Below are 19,881 nucleotides of genomic sequence, written 5' to 3'. Positions count from 1 at the left end.
AGAAATCAGATTAACAAGGACATTGATGCTTCATAAACAGACTTCTGGACTGTCCTACTACAAAGTAACTTACTGGCAAAAATAGTCTTTGTGAAGCACATGGTTTAAACAATTTCTTCCATTCTGCTGCACTCTCAGATGGAAATGTTATTGGATATATTGTGTAATTAACTTTTCCTTCATAGGGGAATTCTTCAAGCTATGTGAAAATAAGAAATCACAAAAATTACTTCAATTCTATAACAAAAAAAATCAAATCACTATTCAAACTGATACTTGAACACAAGTACAATGCCTCTTTTCTACAACAGAAATCCAAGAATTTGTCAGCTAATCAAAAGACCTGAACAAAAAGTGGCACCTGCAAGCCACTGTGAAGAAAACACATCACATCAGATCCCATGCAAAAGGAAGAGGAAGCAAAATAAATTACTATTTATAAAAGTAAGTATATTAATTAACACTCTTCCTCTCTTAACTACTTACCATGGAACAAATATCAATGAAGTATTTCCAAATTTAATCTTACTCTATTTTTGCCACAGCTACTGTTTACATAACAGTGTATATAAATTAGCATGTGTAACATACTAAAGTCACAGTTGATATGACATTTTAAGCACAAAAATAGTAAAACCCTCCACAGTTATAGCTTCATCAGCTTCTACAAGTGCTACTCCAGTCATAATGTAATTTTAATTAACTGAAATTTACTAAAATTAGGCATAACCATATCTACCACACTCAAAAACAGGTGTTTCCATTTCTCTAAACAATAAAAGACTGACTCATCCTGTAAGCACAGAGACAAGAAAAAAATCTATAATTTTTTCTTGTAAAGCCAACTCTAAATAAGCTCATACAAGGTAACTGGTTTGTGATCAGAACATCAGGCTTGTATTCTAACAGATTCAAGATGACAGATGAGAAAGTTTTGTTCTGTCTCTAGGAGAAACTCTGGTATCAGCAGTTGGCATTCTTACACATGAAAAAATTTCAAAGATTCCCATTCAACACTACAAATGCCTTATTACCTTAGACTCCTGCGTTTCTGCCACTCTATCAAACATGTAAAATTGCTGTATATTGTGCTACAAATTGTGCTACAATTTGATTGAATACATTTCTGAATACTTACTATGTCTTTGAAACTCTCATGCAACTGGTCCTCAGCAAAAATATGAAAATGGAGAGGTTTGATGCTGAAAATAATGGCTGATCTCAACATAGTAACAGTCTCCTCCAGTCTTTCACCACAGGCCACCACTGCTAGATGCATTTTCTCAGAAGGATGTGTTTTCATATAATCGTATCTGATACAAAAATATTTTTTCATTTGACATTATTTCTAGCACAGGCTTAAAGAAAAACTCTACTATTTACTGCAGTAAGTAATTAACAAAATACCCTTTACCACAATTAAACCAGCAAAGTATAACCCCACAGAACATGCTCATATGTATGCTTACATTTAACCTGAACCATTCTCATAATCACTCCCACCACCTGAGCCTACAAGGGAAAAAAAAAAGGTCCAGAAGATCTATATACAAACATTTATTGTTTACAATCTTACTATTCATTACTAGCAAGGAAATTCATTAAAAGAGCTATGCTAAAAGAAAGACTACATGAAGTTACATTAAAATGTCAAAGGCTGACAGTAGATTAAGTCTATACTTGGGTTTTTTTCCCCCTTCCTGCACTAAATACAGACATAGGAAAATAATGACAATTACAGCAGAGTTGAACTCAACAACAAAAGTGAGATAACATCTATTTCCAAGAAGTTCTGTTAAGAACATTTTTGACTGATCTAGGTTTTGTCCATTTTCTGCTCCAGTAAGTCCTTTTTTGTCAAACACACCCTTCAGCGCTTCACACACAGAAAGCTTTCTCCTGTCCTTCTGTCTTGCAGGAGTACGACTGGGCTGGATGAGGGGGAAACGAACAGCTCCCATGGCCTTGGGGGATGCCCTGGGGCTCCCAGTGCTCCTGGAAACCCCTCAGGTACACTGAGCACACACACTGCCCGTGGCCTTGAGGATAAATCACTGCAAGGAGTGGGGACTGGGAAATCTTTTATTCCTGAAGACACCTGTGCAGCAGTTATCGTGAGATGTGCCTGGAATGTATCACACAGGGCACATTCTAAAGGTATTTCAATACTTCAGTACAATAGGCTAAAATTGTCATCAGGCAAATGCCAGTAGCTTGGTGGCAAACAAAGTGGGTATACCCAAAATCTCCTGGATTTCACAGATTTAGAAAGAAAAGCTTTCAGAAAAGCTTTCAAAGCTTTTAAACACACATTAACTCAAAGCCCAAGTGGAAAACAATATTATGCACTTGAGCTGTTTGCAGAGACCGTGGGAGGAAGGGGCTAATAGAACCAAAAGTATCTGAAGGTTTAAATTACAAGTTTAATGGCAAATTATGAACACAAAACCAATTCTGAAGTTAGAAAAGACTTTACCAAACTACTAACAATAGAGAAATGCTTGATAAATCACCCATTCTTAGAAACTTGTTGGAGACACTTCAAAAGAGAAATTACCAGATGTGATTCTTAGCATATGATCTCCACTCAATTTATGCAACCATGTAAACACATACAAGTTTTCCTTTAAATTTACAACTGATAATATTCAAATATGCCTCTTTTCTTTAAGGCACAGAAAAGCTACACACATTATTTTTACTTCCACAAGGTAAAATATAAGCAAAGTTATCACTGTAGCACTACTGAATTTGAATGCCATAAATAATTACTGCACTTAAAAAATATTGTAAGTTTTGAAAGAATTTATTGCCCTGGAAATAAAAAAAAAACTTGGTTTTTTTTTCCCCAAAAAATTTAATTAGATTATGCAGACAGTCTTAAGTCAAGGCCTGGAGCATTATTAAAAATCTCATGGATGAAAGACCTCATAGGTCAGATTTAGATCCAAAATAGGGCACCTAAATGAAGATGATAACCTCAACTGTGTCTGAAGCCTCATTAAAGCCAACAGAGATGAGCATGTTATGGAGTATAGAGAATAATCCACCTTATTTCAAAGTGAACACCTAATGCTTGAATCAGCTTTCAACATAGGTATAGTGCCATTTAGTAAGTTCTAAAATATCCCACTTGATCTCCAGATGCCAAAAAGACTGAGTATTTCAAAGATCATTTTGTGTCTACTACTCCTAAAAAGATGTCTAGGATATCCAAGTGCTTCCTGATTAACAGCAACCACTCACATCTCAGCAGCTAAATGGCTGGTCACCTGGATCATCCTCTATGCCCTTTCAATTTTAGTCACTGTTTAAGACCTAAGTGACGTAGACACCAATATGCAGACATCTATATTCAGATTATTTAATCTGCAGATTGAAACCTTTTATAAATCTTGAAGCAAAATCTGAAAATTAGTTTAGGTTAACACACACAAAAAAAGAATCCTGAAATATAATCAAGACATGCCTATTCAGACCTTTATACATAAAGCTAATTTAAACATTACACCATGTAGTAAGTAGTAATGTAAAACACACAATGCAAGCTGAGTATGATGAGGGTAGTTGAAACCCAAAAATAAGTACACTGCCACAGTGTGAAGAAGCTGCAAGCAGCAGATTAGCCTCATCACTAATCCAGTGAAAAGGGAATTACAATAATTAAGCCCTGAAGTCATGAGAGCCTACAGTGATATTACAAGGTCGTGTGATAAATAAGGGCAAAACCTACACAAACTGCATAGCTGAAAGCCAAGCTCCTGAACCACATGTAACACACAGCTTTCCATGAATAAAGTATGACAAAAATTGTGCTGAAGAAACTCTAAAATGCACAAAGATTCAAAGACTGTAGTTTATTATTTCTACATCTAGTGACCTCTGTGAATAAAAGAACATTTTTAAGCCACACAACAAAAAACTGATTATGTTATAATGCTGTTACAGTCACTCTGCTCACACAACCTCTTCTGTAACTTTCAGACTTATTGAGTTCAATATTTTTAAATCTGTGCTTAAAAATTATTTCTTTAAATGCAAAAAGAAAAATTAGAAAGAGCTAACAAAAACTGAATTTCAGCTTATACCAAATGGGAAACAGCAAGACTCAGATCCATAAATTCACAACATAAAGCTTTATCTCTGAAGCAGATGGAGCAAGAAGCCATTGGAAATAACAGGCCACCATTCCCTCTGTGGACCCACTACAAAGGGAATGAGATATATTAGATCTCAGAAATGTATTAAAGCAGAAGGTAAGAGACTTCACAAGTGTGGTCCTTACTCCAGACTCCATGAAAAGACATTCTTTAGTGATTATTTGACTTCCCTGCATACAGACTACTGGGAACCAAAGCCTCCCTTTTAGCAAGCAGGCCTCAGTGCTGCTCCTCTCCCTTTCATACACACCTCTGCTCACTCCCAGGGAGAAGTCCTACCCCTACCTTCACCCAGGAACACTATTTACTGAAACCCTCAGCTGCCAGCACCTTTCATTTCTTTCCTCTTCCTCATGTGAGAGGCAGTGTGAAGTGTAAATTGCTCAGCAGAGCTTATCAGCTTCAGCTCTGCAGCCTCACCTTCAATGTGAATGTGTTCCACCCACAAAGCCAATTATGTTTTTCATTATTTTTTCACTTCCTTCTTCAATATTATATCTATATGGCTTCAGTTTTTCCACTGATTTTTTCCCAAATTTTCTGCCTTCAACTGTTCCCTTCTTTTCCCACCTCTCCCCATCTTTCTTCCCCTGCAGCTGCCTCCCCAGAAGCCAGGGAAAGGAAAACTGTGCTCATTTACATAACTGGTCTGGTATCTGTCATGACCAAGTGATACAAGATCTTTTGGTAATACATTTTTTTTTAGCAGTTCAGTCGCTGAGTTGACAATGAGCGAAATAAAATTTATTCTACAAGAATAGTAACTTGTCTGAAGCTAAACAGGTTTGGTATCAGGAATCACAGTTCTGGTATGAACCTTTAGTGCAAGTCAAATACAGGTTCTGAAAGGGTTAAGATGCTTTCAAAAGTGAGGAGATACTTTCAAAAAACTTCTTGAGAAGCAGAAAAACAAAAAAATATATTTTTTTTAATATGCACATTTCTAATTAACAATAGCTCCATCTTTTGATGTGGGAGAACCTAGTGGAAAAGCTGGGAAAAAGCAACAATAGAGTGAAGTACAAACTGTATTATAGTAAGGATGTTGGATAGACTAACAAAGAAAACTTGAAAGATCTAATTTCTAAAAAAAAAAAATCCAATACTGCGGCAGTCCTCACTCCTGCAGGGGAGAAAAAATCCTCTGGTATAGAAGAGAAAGAAGGTACCTGTAATGTAGTAAAAGATACTGCGTAGGATGCCATGACAGGATTTGAGTCTTTAGGAAAAAATAAGAGAATTTAATTTTTGTGAGGATACTAATTACACATGAGGGGTAGGGACAGTAAAAATAAACAAAAGACTAGAGACAAACCTCTGCACATACTCCCATGAGTTTAGGAAACACATTTAAAACAATCCACTTTTGCCAATATGAGTAAAAAACATGTATGTTAAAACATGCTACTCAGCAGCAGCAAAAGGCCAGGTACAAGCCTTGCCCTGAAGTATTTCTGTGACAAGTCCTTCATTCTTTACTGATTAATTCTGCTGTTAACAACCTCTGAGAGAAGAACACAGGATATCCTCAGTGAATCTGCTGTAACAAGGTTTTCCAGAGCCTGTCTGTCAAGACACTGCCTTATATTTAAAGATGTTTACCATGACACATTTGTATATTAAAGTAGCATTTCTAGGTCAATTACAGCTACGAAGCTGTAATTTGATAGTAGGTTACAGAGGTATGTTTTGACAAGTTATACTTTTCTAGAACCTTCACAACATCCCAGCTGCATTTCCTGGGGAAAAAAAACCAACACAAATTTTGTTTGCACTAAAATACCCACCAGCTCCACAAAAAGCTTAGCTCTGTCCTTTAGAATTGACACAAGGAATTGCAGTATAGGTCACCTTTATTTATATAAGGTAAAGTTCTCCTACTCTCACATAATACATGGAAAGCACAGGTGAGAGGGTACCAAAACCACAGGAATATCCTGTATACAGTTCCATCTAATTTGGTGTAATAGAAGTGGTTTTCATCGTTAGCATAAAAAACACTAATTATATTCATTAAACTGTGCAGGGAAAGTATTTTCACATAATCAAACTGTATTATTTCAAAGCTGACACTACAATATACCTCAGAGAATCAAATGGTAGATATGTAAGTACAATAGAGATGGCTTATTGCATCCTTTTTCCTTTTAATGCCCTGTTTGATCTAAATCAATCAACCACTAAGAAGCCTAACCTGGCAGCCTTTAGTCACCAGAAAAACAAAGCAAATAGACAGAGTAAGAAGGCAGCAAAGCTACACTGATTCAAATCCTGCTGTTAAACACTCCCACACTTATTACAAGCAGGATCAAGGTACCTGCAGACATTATCTGGATTTGAAAGTGATGAAAATTCTTGTTTTTACTTAGCTTAACGTTCTACTACAGTACTGCAGGTAAAACATGTCATAATCAAGAGCTTATTTTGTAAAAGTACACTAATGATACCACAGCATATGATGTTCAAATGTAATCTACTCAATGCCAACTCAATTAGTAGATTAGGTCTGAAGCTACAATATATGAGTAATTTTTAATTCACTATAAAAATAGAATCCCCATTCTCCTATGAGCCGGCTAATTTAGGGAAATTCCTTTTTTCAGCACTATCTGAATTAATTTCAATATAGTCACACCACATGAAGCTCAATATACCCAAAAACTTAGTGAAACTTTCCACTTTAGCAAGCAACACAAGTTAATACCCACTTAGTTGCAACATCCAACAACTGAAATCAGCCTGGTCAGACAGCCATAGTAACGACCCCTAAGAACTTCTCCCTAGTCAGTCCCATTAGGAAACAAGCAGCCATACCAGCTAGACAATACTGAGCACCTTGAAAGGTGTACTAGATAAGAAAAGCATCATCTAGACCGTGCAAAATCTGAGCCTCATGTTATCTCTATCAGCATTTTTAAAATTTTGATAAAATCTATACCACTGCAAGCAAAAGCAATCTCATGCTTCCTCTGTCAAGGTGAAAGCTAACAAATACTCTGTGCCAGAATAAAGTTAATAATCAGATTGGTGGTGAAAAAATGTGGGTGCAAAATAGCTACAAAATCCTTCCCACATACAGCAAAAGCAATTGATCTTACACTGACTAACCTGAAGATCCTTATTATTCCTTATTAGAACCAGCCCCTGTTCAGAAGCCATCAATTTCAAATGTTCTTCAACTATTGCATGACTCATACTGAAGTCTATATACACACATCTCTCAAAAATTTTCCAGATTCTTCTATATGTCTCCAACATTTCTATCACATATACTTGAATCTTAAAAATCTATACATTGGTTTTCACTTAATACACTTAGAGCTACTTAAAGGAAAGAATGTAGAAAGCTGCATTTCAAAAGTGTCTGTGCTAAGTTCTCTCAAGAGTAAACATATAATATATATAAAATATACAGGATATATTTTCCTGATATCCAGGAAAAAAAGCTAAATGGAATTACAAGTTAGAAACAGAGAGATAACAAGCTTTTTTTCAACAAAAATACTTAAAAATCCAAAAGTTCCCAATGTTCTAAAAACTTAGTGGAAAATGGAAAGGAGACATTTTAATTTTGGGATAAATTAGAGCATCTCACTGAGGAATTCAACAAGCACTGAAGTCAGCACAGCATATGGGGATTAATTTAATAGTAAGATATAACAAACCAGCTTAATGTAAAATGTTTAATCTGAACACCACACACCCTTTACTCATTTAAGCAGCTTTTTTTCTTTCAATTTCAAAATGTATAAACCTGAAATTCTGCAAACCTTAGAGCTCACCATGAACCATGTTTCATCGTGAAAATGGACTCACCCAGTGAAGTCATAATCAATGCATACTTCAACAGAATTGTCCTCACAGCCACATATGGAATTCTTAATCGATTAATACAAGTTATAGCTAAAGGTATGTGTAAATAAACTGCATGGGATTTGTCCATTTCTGGTTCCAAGGTTCCACCTGCCTGAAGCCTGACAGAATATCCAGAAAGGACATTTTCTGCTATTTTTGTGCATTACTTTGTATCCAGGGACTTCTTCAGGCTTAGTGGGGTCAGAAGACAGCAAGACCCTCCCTGGTCTCAACACTACAAGTGTAAGACTGGCCCAGATGTCCAAGGATTAAATGAAGCTTACAATCATATCCTGTCCCTCCACCTAGCATAAGCTAAGCCCCCGCACCCTCAATCACAACAGCATTTCATTTATCCCACTGGACAAAACTTCATAGAGCTAAACACCCACAACATAACCTATAAGGAAAAAAAAACTTATTTCTGTCTATTCAGATAGCTGCATCTGCCTAACAAAAACATGTGCATCCCTATGGATTGACACAGTACGGATTGCTACCAATGGCAATGAGAAAAACTCAGCAGCCCCAAACTGCTGATGAAGTTCACTAACAGAATAAAAATCAATCTAAGTAACTTCTTTAAGAAATTTCTTGACTACCAATGAGCTTAAAAAGCACTGACAACACACAAGCAGAGACGAATAAGGGATCTAAAGGCTTTCCCACAATAATTTTCAAAAAAACAGTAAGTCTTGTGAAGCTAAGCTTTTCTTCCCCTTTGCTTTCCCAGAAATATTCAAGCTTCATGCTAACAACAAAAGATATCAAGATAAAAGATATCAAAGGATGATCAGCAAAATTTTAAATGTAAGAAAAACTGACTTACAACTTCAGTTATGTAATGAACTATGAAGGTTTAGAGAACTGTCACAGACATCTTTTATGAAAAATCCTTTCCTTAGGATTTTTTCTCCTAAGAAGCTGAGAGGCCTCAGGAACAAAATGCAAACAATGGTTATCTGCTGCTGTGGAATGCAACAGGTGGATCTTTGATTGGCCCATGCTGGTTGTTTCTAATTAATGGCCAATCACAGTGAGATGGCCCGGACAGAGAGTCTGAGCCACAAGCCTTTGTTATAATTCTTTCCTATTCTATTCTTAGCTAGCCTTCTGATGAAATCCTTTCTTCTGGTTCTTTTAGTATAGTTTTCATATAATATATATAATAAAATAATAAATCAAGCCTTCTGAAACATGGAGTCAGATCCTCATCTCTTCCCTCATCCTAAGACCCCTGTGAACACGGTCACAGAGAACCACCTGACAAGTAGCTCACTTCTTTTCAAGAAACCTGTGTAATGTGACAGCCTAAAACATCTGAGCCACCACATCAAAACATTTAAACTTATTGTTAAAGATGCAGCATTAAGGCAGACAGTCTATTCTTTAACGTACTTTGTTAAAGAACATTCAAAACTGTCTCTTCAATGCTTTTCAATGAAGTACTTTCCTTAAATTCTATATAACATTTAACTTGAATTTTAAAAAATCCACATGTACTTACTAAGCATACAATTTTATTGCAAGTTATATCGTGGGTATTCATGTACAGCAAATTTTATTTTTGGAAAATAATTTATCATTAACTTTTCAGACTATACTCAGACAGGCTTTTAACAGATGTTAGCAAGTTTCTATTTAACGAAGCAATATAACTGAAAAAAATCTACTCTTGGTAGTTACACTTGAGTCTACAATTCCAGAACATAATGTAACATGAAAAACCCCAGATAAAGGTAACCACAATATAAGCAGGTGAAGATATTTAGCTTTGCCACCTTGCTAAAGAGCCAAAAAACATCAGCTACATCTGTCTGCAACCAAACAATAAAGTACTATTTAACAACATCCTACCTAAAAGCAGCTTCCCAAAAGCAGTTCATTCCACAAACATCAGAGGGCAGCATCCAATAGGAATTCCAGAAAGATACAGACAAATTCTTACACCTAACAGAATAAGACAAAAATAACCTATATGAATGTTACTGATTTTATGGCAAACTTAAATGGATAGTGTCCTAGCTCAAGCATAACTTGAGCAGTTAATTAGATGGCAGAAAACAGGCTATGTAATGCAACTTGAATACAAAGGAGAAGGTATTAGAAGCCAATCAGAATTTTTGAAAGGTAGAATGGTCCCATCCTATAGCCTTTCCTCTTCATGTATTTTCAGAATGAGAAAAACAGAGGGGCTGAGATTTTTGAGGCTCCTGCTATGTTCTAGGCTTAAATAAGCCCACAGGTAATGAGTAAGGAGTGAATGGACACTTACTGCTAGAAAGAACTTCACCTTTTCAATACCTTTGTTACTCAAAACAGAGGAGCAACTGTAACTTTTCATTTTTGAGGTTAAACTGTCCATTTAACACAATCCCTATTCACCCATTACTCTAGTCAGTGCAAACATGCAAATCGGATTTTTAATAAAAAACAGGACTTAGCAGCACCAAGCAATTCCATTGTTTTGTAACAGCTGGTTAATGCAATACAGAAATAATCACAACATTTCACAAGTTTTCTTTCTACATACTAAAATCAAGACCAATAATTTATTTACTAGTGCTACATTAACAGCTAAAAAAAAAGCAGGGTTTACTAGTTCATCATTACATTTTATGCAACAGCAATATAGGAAATATTTTTAAATAGAAACGAAAGTGTGTATATCAAAGGCTCTGGTGAGAAAATCAACATCAAGAATTATGATCTGAATTGAGTAAGCACAATATTGTAAAGCAAGAGATACTCTCTTGCATGACCTTCTCTGCTTTATGACCTGGTGACACAAAGCCAGTAGTGTTTATTCTCCTTTGAAAGTTAGTATCTGTGAATGAAAGACATGTGCAAGAAAACCGACACAAAAGCTGCTGATTTTCATTAGCAGTATTTAAGGACTATAGCTCAGAACTCTACTGAAAGTTGGCTTTGCAAGTTTGAAATTAATCAGTACCATCTTGGGTAGCATAATCTGAAACCTGTGAAGGCCAATGTTTTGCAAATACCAGACAATAATAGCCGAATGTAGCATCAAAGAATGTCAATATTAGTAATTTCTGCTTTTTGTAACACTTGAGAAAAACGATCTGATAAACACAGCATTTCACAAAGCCTCCTTTAAGTGCTGTGGGGGATGGTGCAGTTCTTTGCTAGATCACAGGAAATCCTTGTATTCTGTAGATAAATGTGTTCACAAGAATTTTCAATTTAATTTTATTTCATGACTTAAGAATGCTCTCCACAAATAAATACCCAGGTACAAAAATGGAAATATAGACTGCAACTCTATTTCAGGGATATCTGCACTGCTCTTTACCAGAGTATAAAACCACGAGTTCCCTCTGACAGATTCTTCTTTGCATTATTCTTTGTGGCTTCTGTAGTTTTACAAAAACTCTAAGGCACATAAGGTCTTCAACTTATGTGAAGAACAATCTTTATGATCTTTACTACTAGCTTTTTGAAGTAACTGTTTCTCATTACTTTTAAGATAAATTAATAGACAATCTCTCCAAAAGAGTTTTGTGGTTTGGAAGACTATTACGCTATTATTACAGGGGATTCCTCTTTCACTTGTCAACAAGAGTTTTCTTAGCTGCCTTGAATATTACCCTACCCAAACTACTAAGGCAAGAGGCAAATCTGAAGTAATGGGTGTCACTTCTCTGACACATTAGGCCTTTCAAACATTCCATTTAGCACAAGATTATCAGCCTTAGGTTTGATTCATAAACTGCATATTTAAAACAAAAGTGTTACTAGGATACGTATGCATGCAATTTACCTAATGTTAGCTCAAGACATTGTCCTGTCAACAGCAATCTCCCTCAGTTGGCCACATGCTACCATATTCCCCAAAGGTTTTTCATTTAAAGGATTAAGATACTGGAATAATTGGACAACATTTTCTTCTTGTCATTCATATGAAGATCATTTAAAATGCCACTGATTAAGTTATTTTTTTACTTGAAATGAAATTTGATGAAAGCTTGGACTACAAACAATTGCTTTATACAGCCAGGGAGTTGCATTATGCCTGTCCACAAACAGGTACAGTCATTGTTACCTCAGAGAGGTTACTAGTCAGACAGGAATAGTCACCTTCAGTACTACAGAGGGATATTTTGCTCACATCTATTATTGTTACGTGATTAAAGGCCAGTCCCCACAAATAGAAAGCAGAAAATTATGTAAGGTGAAACAAACTAAACAAGGCACACGGAGTATCCCAACACAGCCCCAATTCACAAGGGCAGAGAGAGCCCATGAACCAGGCAGATGATCCAGGCACCAGCCTAGGTAACAGGAGAGACTCTCCAGGCCAGTTTACCAGCTGCCTAATGGGGTTACTGCCTGAAAGGGTGTAGGACGCATTGTGGGATCAAAGGTGGGCTGGGGAGGAAGGAAAATGCAAAAAACAGAGAGATGATAAGAGGTTCCAGTCACATGTGAAGACTTCAGTTTTTCTGGGTGTGGGAATGGCTCCATCCCATGTGCACATGCAGAGGTCAGAGTGGCTGCAGGTGAGAAGATGGCCACAGGTCCAAGGGCCCACGAGCCTGCAGAGCCAGGGACTGGAGACGCGTGCGCACCACGCGTGGGTGGGCGCACGGCTGGTAACCACCAGCCACCAGAGCAGCCTGCAAGCAGGGCAAGGGCTGGGAGCCAGGCGTCAGACAGGCCCTAAGACTGAGCCAGACTGCAGGGAACAGCAAGTCTGAGCTACTGAAAGAACCTCTCTCATAGCCACAAGATATTAGGGTCTGAGGCATGGCAACTGGAAGCACCAGAAAGTCTGAGCTGGCCAGCTGGCGTTTGAGAAGTGACTAATGTGGTCAGGACCAGCTATCCATAAGACTCCCTTTCATGAGGCAATCCTGTGGGCAGCTGCCACAAGGCTAAGGCCTGGAAAGGTCCAGCACATTCACCTGTACAGGTGTCTGCACATCCAAGAGGGTGTGAGTACCAGAAACTGAACTGGGTCTGCAAGCCTCAGGGATTCACACACAGGTCAGCAGCAGTGGAGGCCAGAGGATCAGGAGCCTGTTCCTGGGTGGACCAGGTGTCTAAGGCCAGTTACTGGAGGAATCCACCTTACATACATTGATGTATTTTTCATTAAAACCTTTCACCCTGATCAGTCAGAGAAGGGAACAGGATCAGGATGCTTGTTTGTGGTTGTGCAAGCACTGTTTCCTGTGTGCTGATCTCTGTGGCCAGCCATGTGTGTTTGCACTAAGAGCCTATAATCCCACTGGAATAAATGCTCCACTTTGCTACTGCCTGGATATCCAGGAACATGGAAATGCAGCAGCCTTGCTTCCATCACACTACTGGGCTGGACAATTCCTAACACATATCACTGTCAAAAATATAATAAAGAAGAAATATGAAGTTGCAAAATTCACTGGTGTCATAGAGAAGCATTCTCAGTGATCTGTTTGCCAATTCAAAGCATCTCTTCCTTAAGCAACCAGCCATTTGTCAACTACCTCTATCAGTTAATCTACCTTCAACATCCCTGGGTAGCAGAAATTTTAGCATTGCAGACATAGAAAAAGTCTATATTGTGACCTGAAAACTTTTTAGAATGAAAGGACAATTTCAAATTAGTTTGTGAAATAGCAGTGCATAAATTGCAGTCATGAAGACTGAGCTCCTAAGCTCAGGCAAGTCAAGTTTTAACCATAAGAAATCCCTCAACAATCAGTGGTAACCTCCTTTTGTTAATGGAGATCATTGTTGTTAGGAACACTTTTCAATCCGTGTGGCATATTTGTACTACTGTAACTCCACAGCAACTTAGCAGAATGTCCAAATGGTGAGGGGTGCAGCCCTGATGACTACGTTCCTGTCAAAATTCCTTTCATTAACAACCTAAGTTCTATCAACTGCATGAACCAACCAATAGACAGACTCATGTCTCTCCTACAGCACAGCCTGCAAGTGCAGCAAAACAGGAAGGATGCATTTCCTTCCTGCTCATAATCACACAGGAGTAAAAACTGGGATGATAAATGCTTCATTCAACTCTAAAACGCACTAAGAATTTCTAATTGTCCTCAACAGCTTTTCTGAACATTTGCAGCAATACCACAAATTTGTTATGACATATTTAGTCATAGAAGCAATGGCTTTATTAGATAGGAGATAGTCAATGCAATGCTAGATGTCCAATACCTCAATTTTTAAACTGGAAAAATCTTGATAATGTTTCATTGCTTCACAACATTCCTATGCAAATAATATTTGCTGGTCAAATGCTTGCCAAATTCAGCAGTTTTTAAACGAAATTCCAACTTCAAATCATTGAACGTTTAATCCTTTTAAGTCTACTTCATATTTTGAAGCGCTTTGACAGGTTCTGGACCAATTCTTAAAATATTCTTAAAATAAGAATGGCTGAGAAGCAAGCTGGTGAAACTGCTGGCTCAGCTCTGATACCGATGAAAACAGCTGTGTACAGGCCAAGGAAAGATCCAGCTACCTGTTATAACCACCCTCCGCTGCTAAGCCTGTGGATATACCTTCTGCCCTTTTCCATGCACTGGAATCCACTTAACTCTCCCTCTGCCAGAATAGTTAGAGAGCAAGAGACTGGTACAATCAAACAAAATATTGCCTTTGAGGGAGTCAACAGCTCCTCCCAGTTTTGTATCATCTGCAAACTTGCTTGGCATCCCTTCCAGTCCTGCATCCAAGGCATTTATGAAGATGTTCAGCTATTAAATTCTTAAAGTGTTCTTCAGCTGTTTGTATTAAGTCTCAAGATACAAGCCTTCAGTCTCCAGTCCTCTTGTTCCTCAGGCTAGAATAGTGTCTGAAACAAGCAATTCCTTACTAAACTGATTACCCAATAAATTCCTGTGAATTATTATGCTTATTGGAGGACCCTGCCTCAACCTGTAATTCCAGTTTCAATATGGTACTTCCTTTTAAGTTATTTTCTTCTTAAACATGTCACCACCATTGCTAAATTCTTCCAGGTGTAGTATTCCAAAGCCTTATTTGATACTTGAAGTTTTCTTGTTTGCATGTTTCCAAAAACCAACAGAAAATTCAATGTCTCCCTTTCCTATCCCAGAGCATGATCGAGCTCTTTCTGCCCTTGTGGAATATACCAAACTGGACTATTCAGGCAAAGAAAACACTTCTTGGCTAAAGAAAACAGAAAAACACTGCTGAGTGTATAAATGCCTTCAGATGATAGATTTGCTTTGCTGAACTGTATTTTAAAGCCATCAGTGAACACAGCTGAAGCAACTCACTTATGAAAATTACTATTAATGCATGCAAAATGTTAAACTTCAAGGACTAGAAGGTGATCTAAATGCAATTTACTCTGTAAGGTTATGCACCCTTCAGGATATCACATGATCACCAGAGAGTCAGAAGTGGCCATTTGATATGTGGCCATAGTGCTCAGTCAGTCTCTACTGGAGAAGTAGCTGATGTATAAAAACTGAAAAACACCAATACATTCAGCAAGATGTGTGTATCCCTTATGATAGTGAATGTAATGCAGTTTAACACTCAAGAATAGTTTACAAATGCATCTAAAGGAACATTCAGTGGGACACATTAACTGCCACAGGACAGAGCTTTTCCTTAAACAAAAGCCTTTTTTCTAAGAGTCTCACTCACAAATAAGTTTTGCACATGCACTTTTTGCACAAACAGCATGTTTCAATAACTTACAACAGCAGATGTTTATCCTGAGACTTCAGCTTGACAGCAGTTTATATGTAAATAACTCCCACACAGGTGAAAAAGCACACTGGTTTTGCAAGGAGATGTACCCCCAAAAAACTGTATACAGCAGAATGCTTTGTGGCATTTGAGATCTTTAGAAAAGAGCTTTGTCAGTTAGTAAAACTTTTCTACTTGATGACACATTTGGGGAGATTTATATCTCAGCTGATATAACTAAAGCAAGAAGCTTCTTGCACTTTGCTGGAGCTCTTCTCCAGTCATATATTTAATTTAAAAACTACACTTTTAATATGAATACTAGAACAGTACAGCTTTTAAAATAAACTTGGTTCATTTTTTGCTTACTAGCAGTATGATGCAGCTTAGTCATTTCAGTGTTCAATAGTATAAATCATTCATTTACATTATTATCTTCTATCCGACAAAAGTTTGCTTCATTTAAACAGCATGTCTTCTTTAGTAACACAAATATCATACATATGTTTTTTTATTGTATTTTTATTTAGAACTAGTAGATTTCAACCACTCACAAGAAGTGAGTGGTTCTTCACAAATTAGAAGTGAGGCACAATTATCCTTACATCTTTTTCACGTTAAAATCTGCATTAACTTGAACTAATGTAAAAACAAGGGGGGAAAATTCTTTTAAGTAGTTACACCAGTCGATAGCTGGGTTTCACATTTCAGCTGACTCCACCCCTAGTAACTCAGAATGCTGTTTCATGGTATTCCAAGATTATTAAATCAGAGTTTGTCATCCTGCCATCCTCTGTAGGTCCTTTACAACAGCATCGACACTTTTATAATTACATGGTGAGGCAATACATGATTAGCGCTGAGTTGGCCAAAAACTCGGTAGTTTTCAAGCAGGTCCCCACACCAGATCAGCTCACTCGTGTGCTCAGAGGAGCACAAGCAGGACAAGGACTGGGGGGCGCCACAGCTTGTGCAGCACCGAGAAGAAGCGACCATCGCCAAACCAAGAACTCACTTTGCTTTAAACTGCTGTGGAATCTGAGCAGATGTAAAGCTAGACTGGCCTGGTCCTAGTTTTTCCTCCATTTTCAGTAACAGATTTCTCGTTACTCCCCTTTTCCTGGCTTTAGGGTTCCGGTAGCCACAGGTAAACAGGATTATGAAACTATAATCTAAAGGAAAACTAGTAATTTCCATTCCATAGTCTCAATTACCACTTGGCCACACTAAAATTTCTGCTGACAGAGGGCAACAGAACTTTGCAGAGTGCGAGATGCTCGGATATGCACTCCTTTAATTACAGAACTGAACTCACTGCTTTCTGTGAGACTGGCTGTATTAAGATACCCCGTAACAAACAGTTTGGCTTCACTGAAGTTATGTTCGATAGTCATACAGTTACTAAGTTTCAGACCTGAACGAGCACCGTGAAATTTTATCCTTTTGGAAGAAGGAAACGCAACCCTTCACTCGCCCTGTCCCACCAAGCAGCAGCCAGGGACGGGCTCAGCGCCGCGGGGACGCGGACGGGGGCGGCCTCGGCCGCCGGCAGCGCCACTCCTGAAACTTTTCCGTGCTTGTTTAAGGCTTCCCCAGCCGCCAGTACGCGGCCCGCGGGAGGCCGGGAGGGAGCGCGCAGTCACCCCCGCCCGCTGCCCCGAAAGCGCGGCCAGGCCTCGGCGCCGCCGCCCGCCCGGCCCCGCTCCGCCCGCGGCCGGCACGGAGAGCGGCGCGCTCCTCCCGCCCTCCCCGCAGGAATGCGCCGGGAACCGCCGCCCGCGCCCGGCTCCGGCCCCGCGTACCTGCCGCTCCCCGCCGCGCCTCGGCCCGCGCTCCCCGCCTGCCGCCAGGCTCCGGGCGTGGCGGGCTCTCGGGCCTGCCTCTCGCGGCCGCCGCCGCCGCCGGGCTCCTGCTCCAGGGACAGGGCCAGCTGGCTGAGGCCGTAGAGCAGCGAGCAGACGGCGCAGCCCAGGCACAGCAGCGCCACCCGCGCCAAGCGCCGCATCCTCCCGCCCGGCGCGGCGCGGCACTGCCGGGCGGGCCCGCGGCTCCGGCGGCAGCGGGAGCACGACGGGGGCGGCCGCGGCGTGCGAGGGGCGGAGCGGGGCGGGGCGGGACCGGGCCCGGAGCGGGGCGGCCAGGGGCGGGACCGGGCCAGGGGCGGGACCGGGCCCGGAGCGGGGCGGGGCGGCCGGGGCGGGACCGGGCCAGGGGCGGGACCGGGCCAGGGGCGGGACCGGGCCAGGGGCGGGGCCGGGCGGGCCGCAGGGCGGGGCCGGAGCGACGCCCGCTGCTTATTTGCCCCAAAAGTGAAAAAAGGCGCCCCTCCTTTTTCCCGCTGCATCCCCCTGTTCATCGCGGCCCTGTGCTCAGCCTGGTCTCGGCCCCATTCAGGCCTTGGTCCCTGGGAGAAGTCGAGCGACGAAGTATCCAAAGTAGAGACAGTGGCAGTCCCGGTCTGCTCCGCTCTGGTGCGGCCTCACCTTGGGCACACTAAAATTTCTGCTGACAGAAATCCCGTGTGCAGTTTTGAGAGCCTCAATATAAGAACAATGTCAAGCTGTTAGAGGGTGTGCGTCTGCATTAAGGGCTAAAGCTCCCTCAAAATGACACTCCTTGCTATCAATGTTTCTGTTGCACTAACTTCCTGTGTGAAAACTTCACAGCTGCTTCTGCACAAGAATATTCTATACATATAAATATCTAAAGGGAGGGTGGGGACAAACTCTTTTTGGTGGTGCCAAGCAGTAGAACAAGAGGCAATGGGAGAAACTGGTACAAAAGAAGTTCCACTTGAAAATGAAGAAGAACTTCTTTACTGTGCAGGTGACTGAGCACTGGAACAGATTTCCAGAGAGGTTGTGGAGTCTCCCTCACTGGAGATATTCCAGAACCATATGAGCACAATCCTGTGCACTGTGTTCTAGGAGGACCCTCTGGTCCAGGCAGGCTGGACCAGATGACCCACTGTGGTCCCTTTCAACCTTTACCCATTTTGTGATACGCCCACTCATTCCTTAGGCAGCTGAAGTTACACAGATGTCCTTTCTCCTTGTATGGACACAGTCTGAGAATGCAAATCACTTTGGATGCAGGGCCCTTCCCTCCTCTGGCCTTGGCACACAGGTGGCTGCGTGGCACCCTGGCCAGAGGAGCAGATGGGTGCTGCTGGGCAAGGGAGATGCTGGGCCAGAGAAGCTTGGAGAACTGAGCCTCAAGGATTTGTTTGCAGTCACTAGCAAAGATAGAGATATTTTAACTCACCAAGTCATGCTTCTGGACAACAAAATGTAGGTCTGGGAAGTGGCAGAAGAAATAATAGCTGTACATCTTGCTAGATGGGGGGAGTGTTGGTTGGGTTTCAGCTGAATCCAACACAGTAGTGCATCCTCTGTCTAGCCCAGACCACTGAGCAAAGGCCTAACAGTTTGACTAACCTATACTATTGCCAAGGTAAGTATTTTAAAATCATTATTCAGTGCTGCTCCCTCAGCTTCTGGAACTGGTTTTTAAAAAATACAAATTTGGAATAATTCTGCTTACTTCTTTGTCTTTACAGTGCATTTGGCTCACATTTTTTCTATCGACTTGAAACATCCTTTTTAAAGCAAGTGATAATATCCCCATTGAGGACCCTGCATTTTAATAAAAGTGCCAACATGATTTCCAATAAACCATTAAAAATAGATCTGTTATAGCTTTTGTGGTCTAAGGATGAATGTTGTATGTGAATGCCCATAAAACCTGAGCCATAGTTTACTGCTGTTCTTGCCTGTGCTTGAAAGAAGGGGAAAGCAGGATGCCAGCTGGCAACTCTGATAGTTGGAAGAGAAGTAATGCCAAAATTGTTCATCACCTCTTCCTCAAAATAAAAAGGAAATTAGGAGAAAAGGTGGCCCTCAGAAAATATGGGCTACTCAACTCTGTTTGCAGTGAAGATATTGGGATGATTATCAAAAGATATAAGCAGGGAAATTGAGGCTAAGAAAAAAACAAAACGTAGAATTCAAGAGGAAATAAGGAACTAGAGAGGATGAAATCAAAGATGGCAGGGTGGTGAAGGGAGAGTCATAGGTGAAATGGCAGAGGATTAGGAAAAAGAACTCTGGAAGGAGGTTACTGGCTTGCATTGCAGGAAAAACTAGCTCTGAAAGCACCACCAAAGGTCTCAGCTGAA

General features: G+C 40.1%; 1 protein-coding gene across 1 annotated transcript in view; it reads right to left on the bottom strand.

Moving 5' to 3' along the window:
- GXYLT1 (glucoside xylosyltransferase 1) overlaps positions 1–17,709 on the bottom strand; it is a 28,597-nt gene extending 10,888 nt beyond the window's left edge. The window contains exons 1-4 of the mRNA XM_063155206.1: positions 17,507–17,709; positions 9,873–9,965; positions 1,139–1,313; positions 74–199 (exon numbers count right to left, since the gene is read on the bottom strand). Of these exons, the coding sequence (XP_063011276.1) occupies positions 74–199; positions 1,139–1,313; positions 9,873–9,965; positions 17,507–17,709 (597 nt within the window). The remainder of the gene's footprint in view (positions 1–73; positions 200–1,138; positions 1,314–9,872; positions 9,966–17,506) is intronic.
- Positions 17,710–19,881: the final 2,172 nt, after the last annotated feature.

This window comes from Melospiza melodia, chromosome 4, assembly GCF_035770615.1.
Source record: "Melospiza melodia melodia isolate bMelMel2 chromosome 4, bMelMel2.pri, whole genome shotgun sequence".
NCBI classification, from domain to species: Eukaryota; Metazoa; Chordata; class Aves; order Passeriformes; family Passerellidae; genus Melospiza; species Melospiza melodia.
The sequence above is the reverse complement of the archived record's forward strand: the minus strand, read 5'-3'. Positions and strand labels throughout refer to the sequence as shown.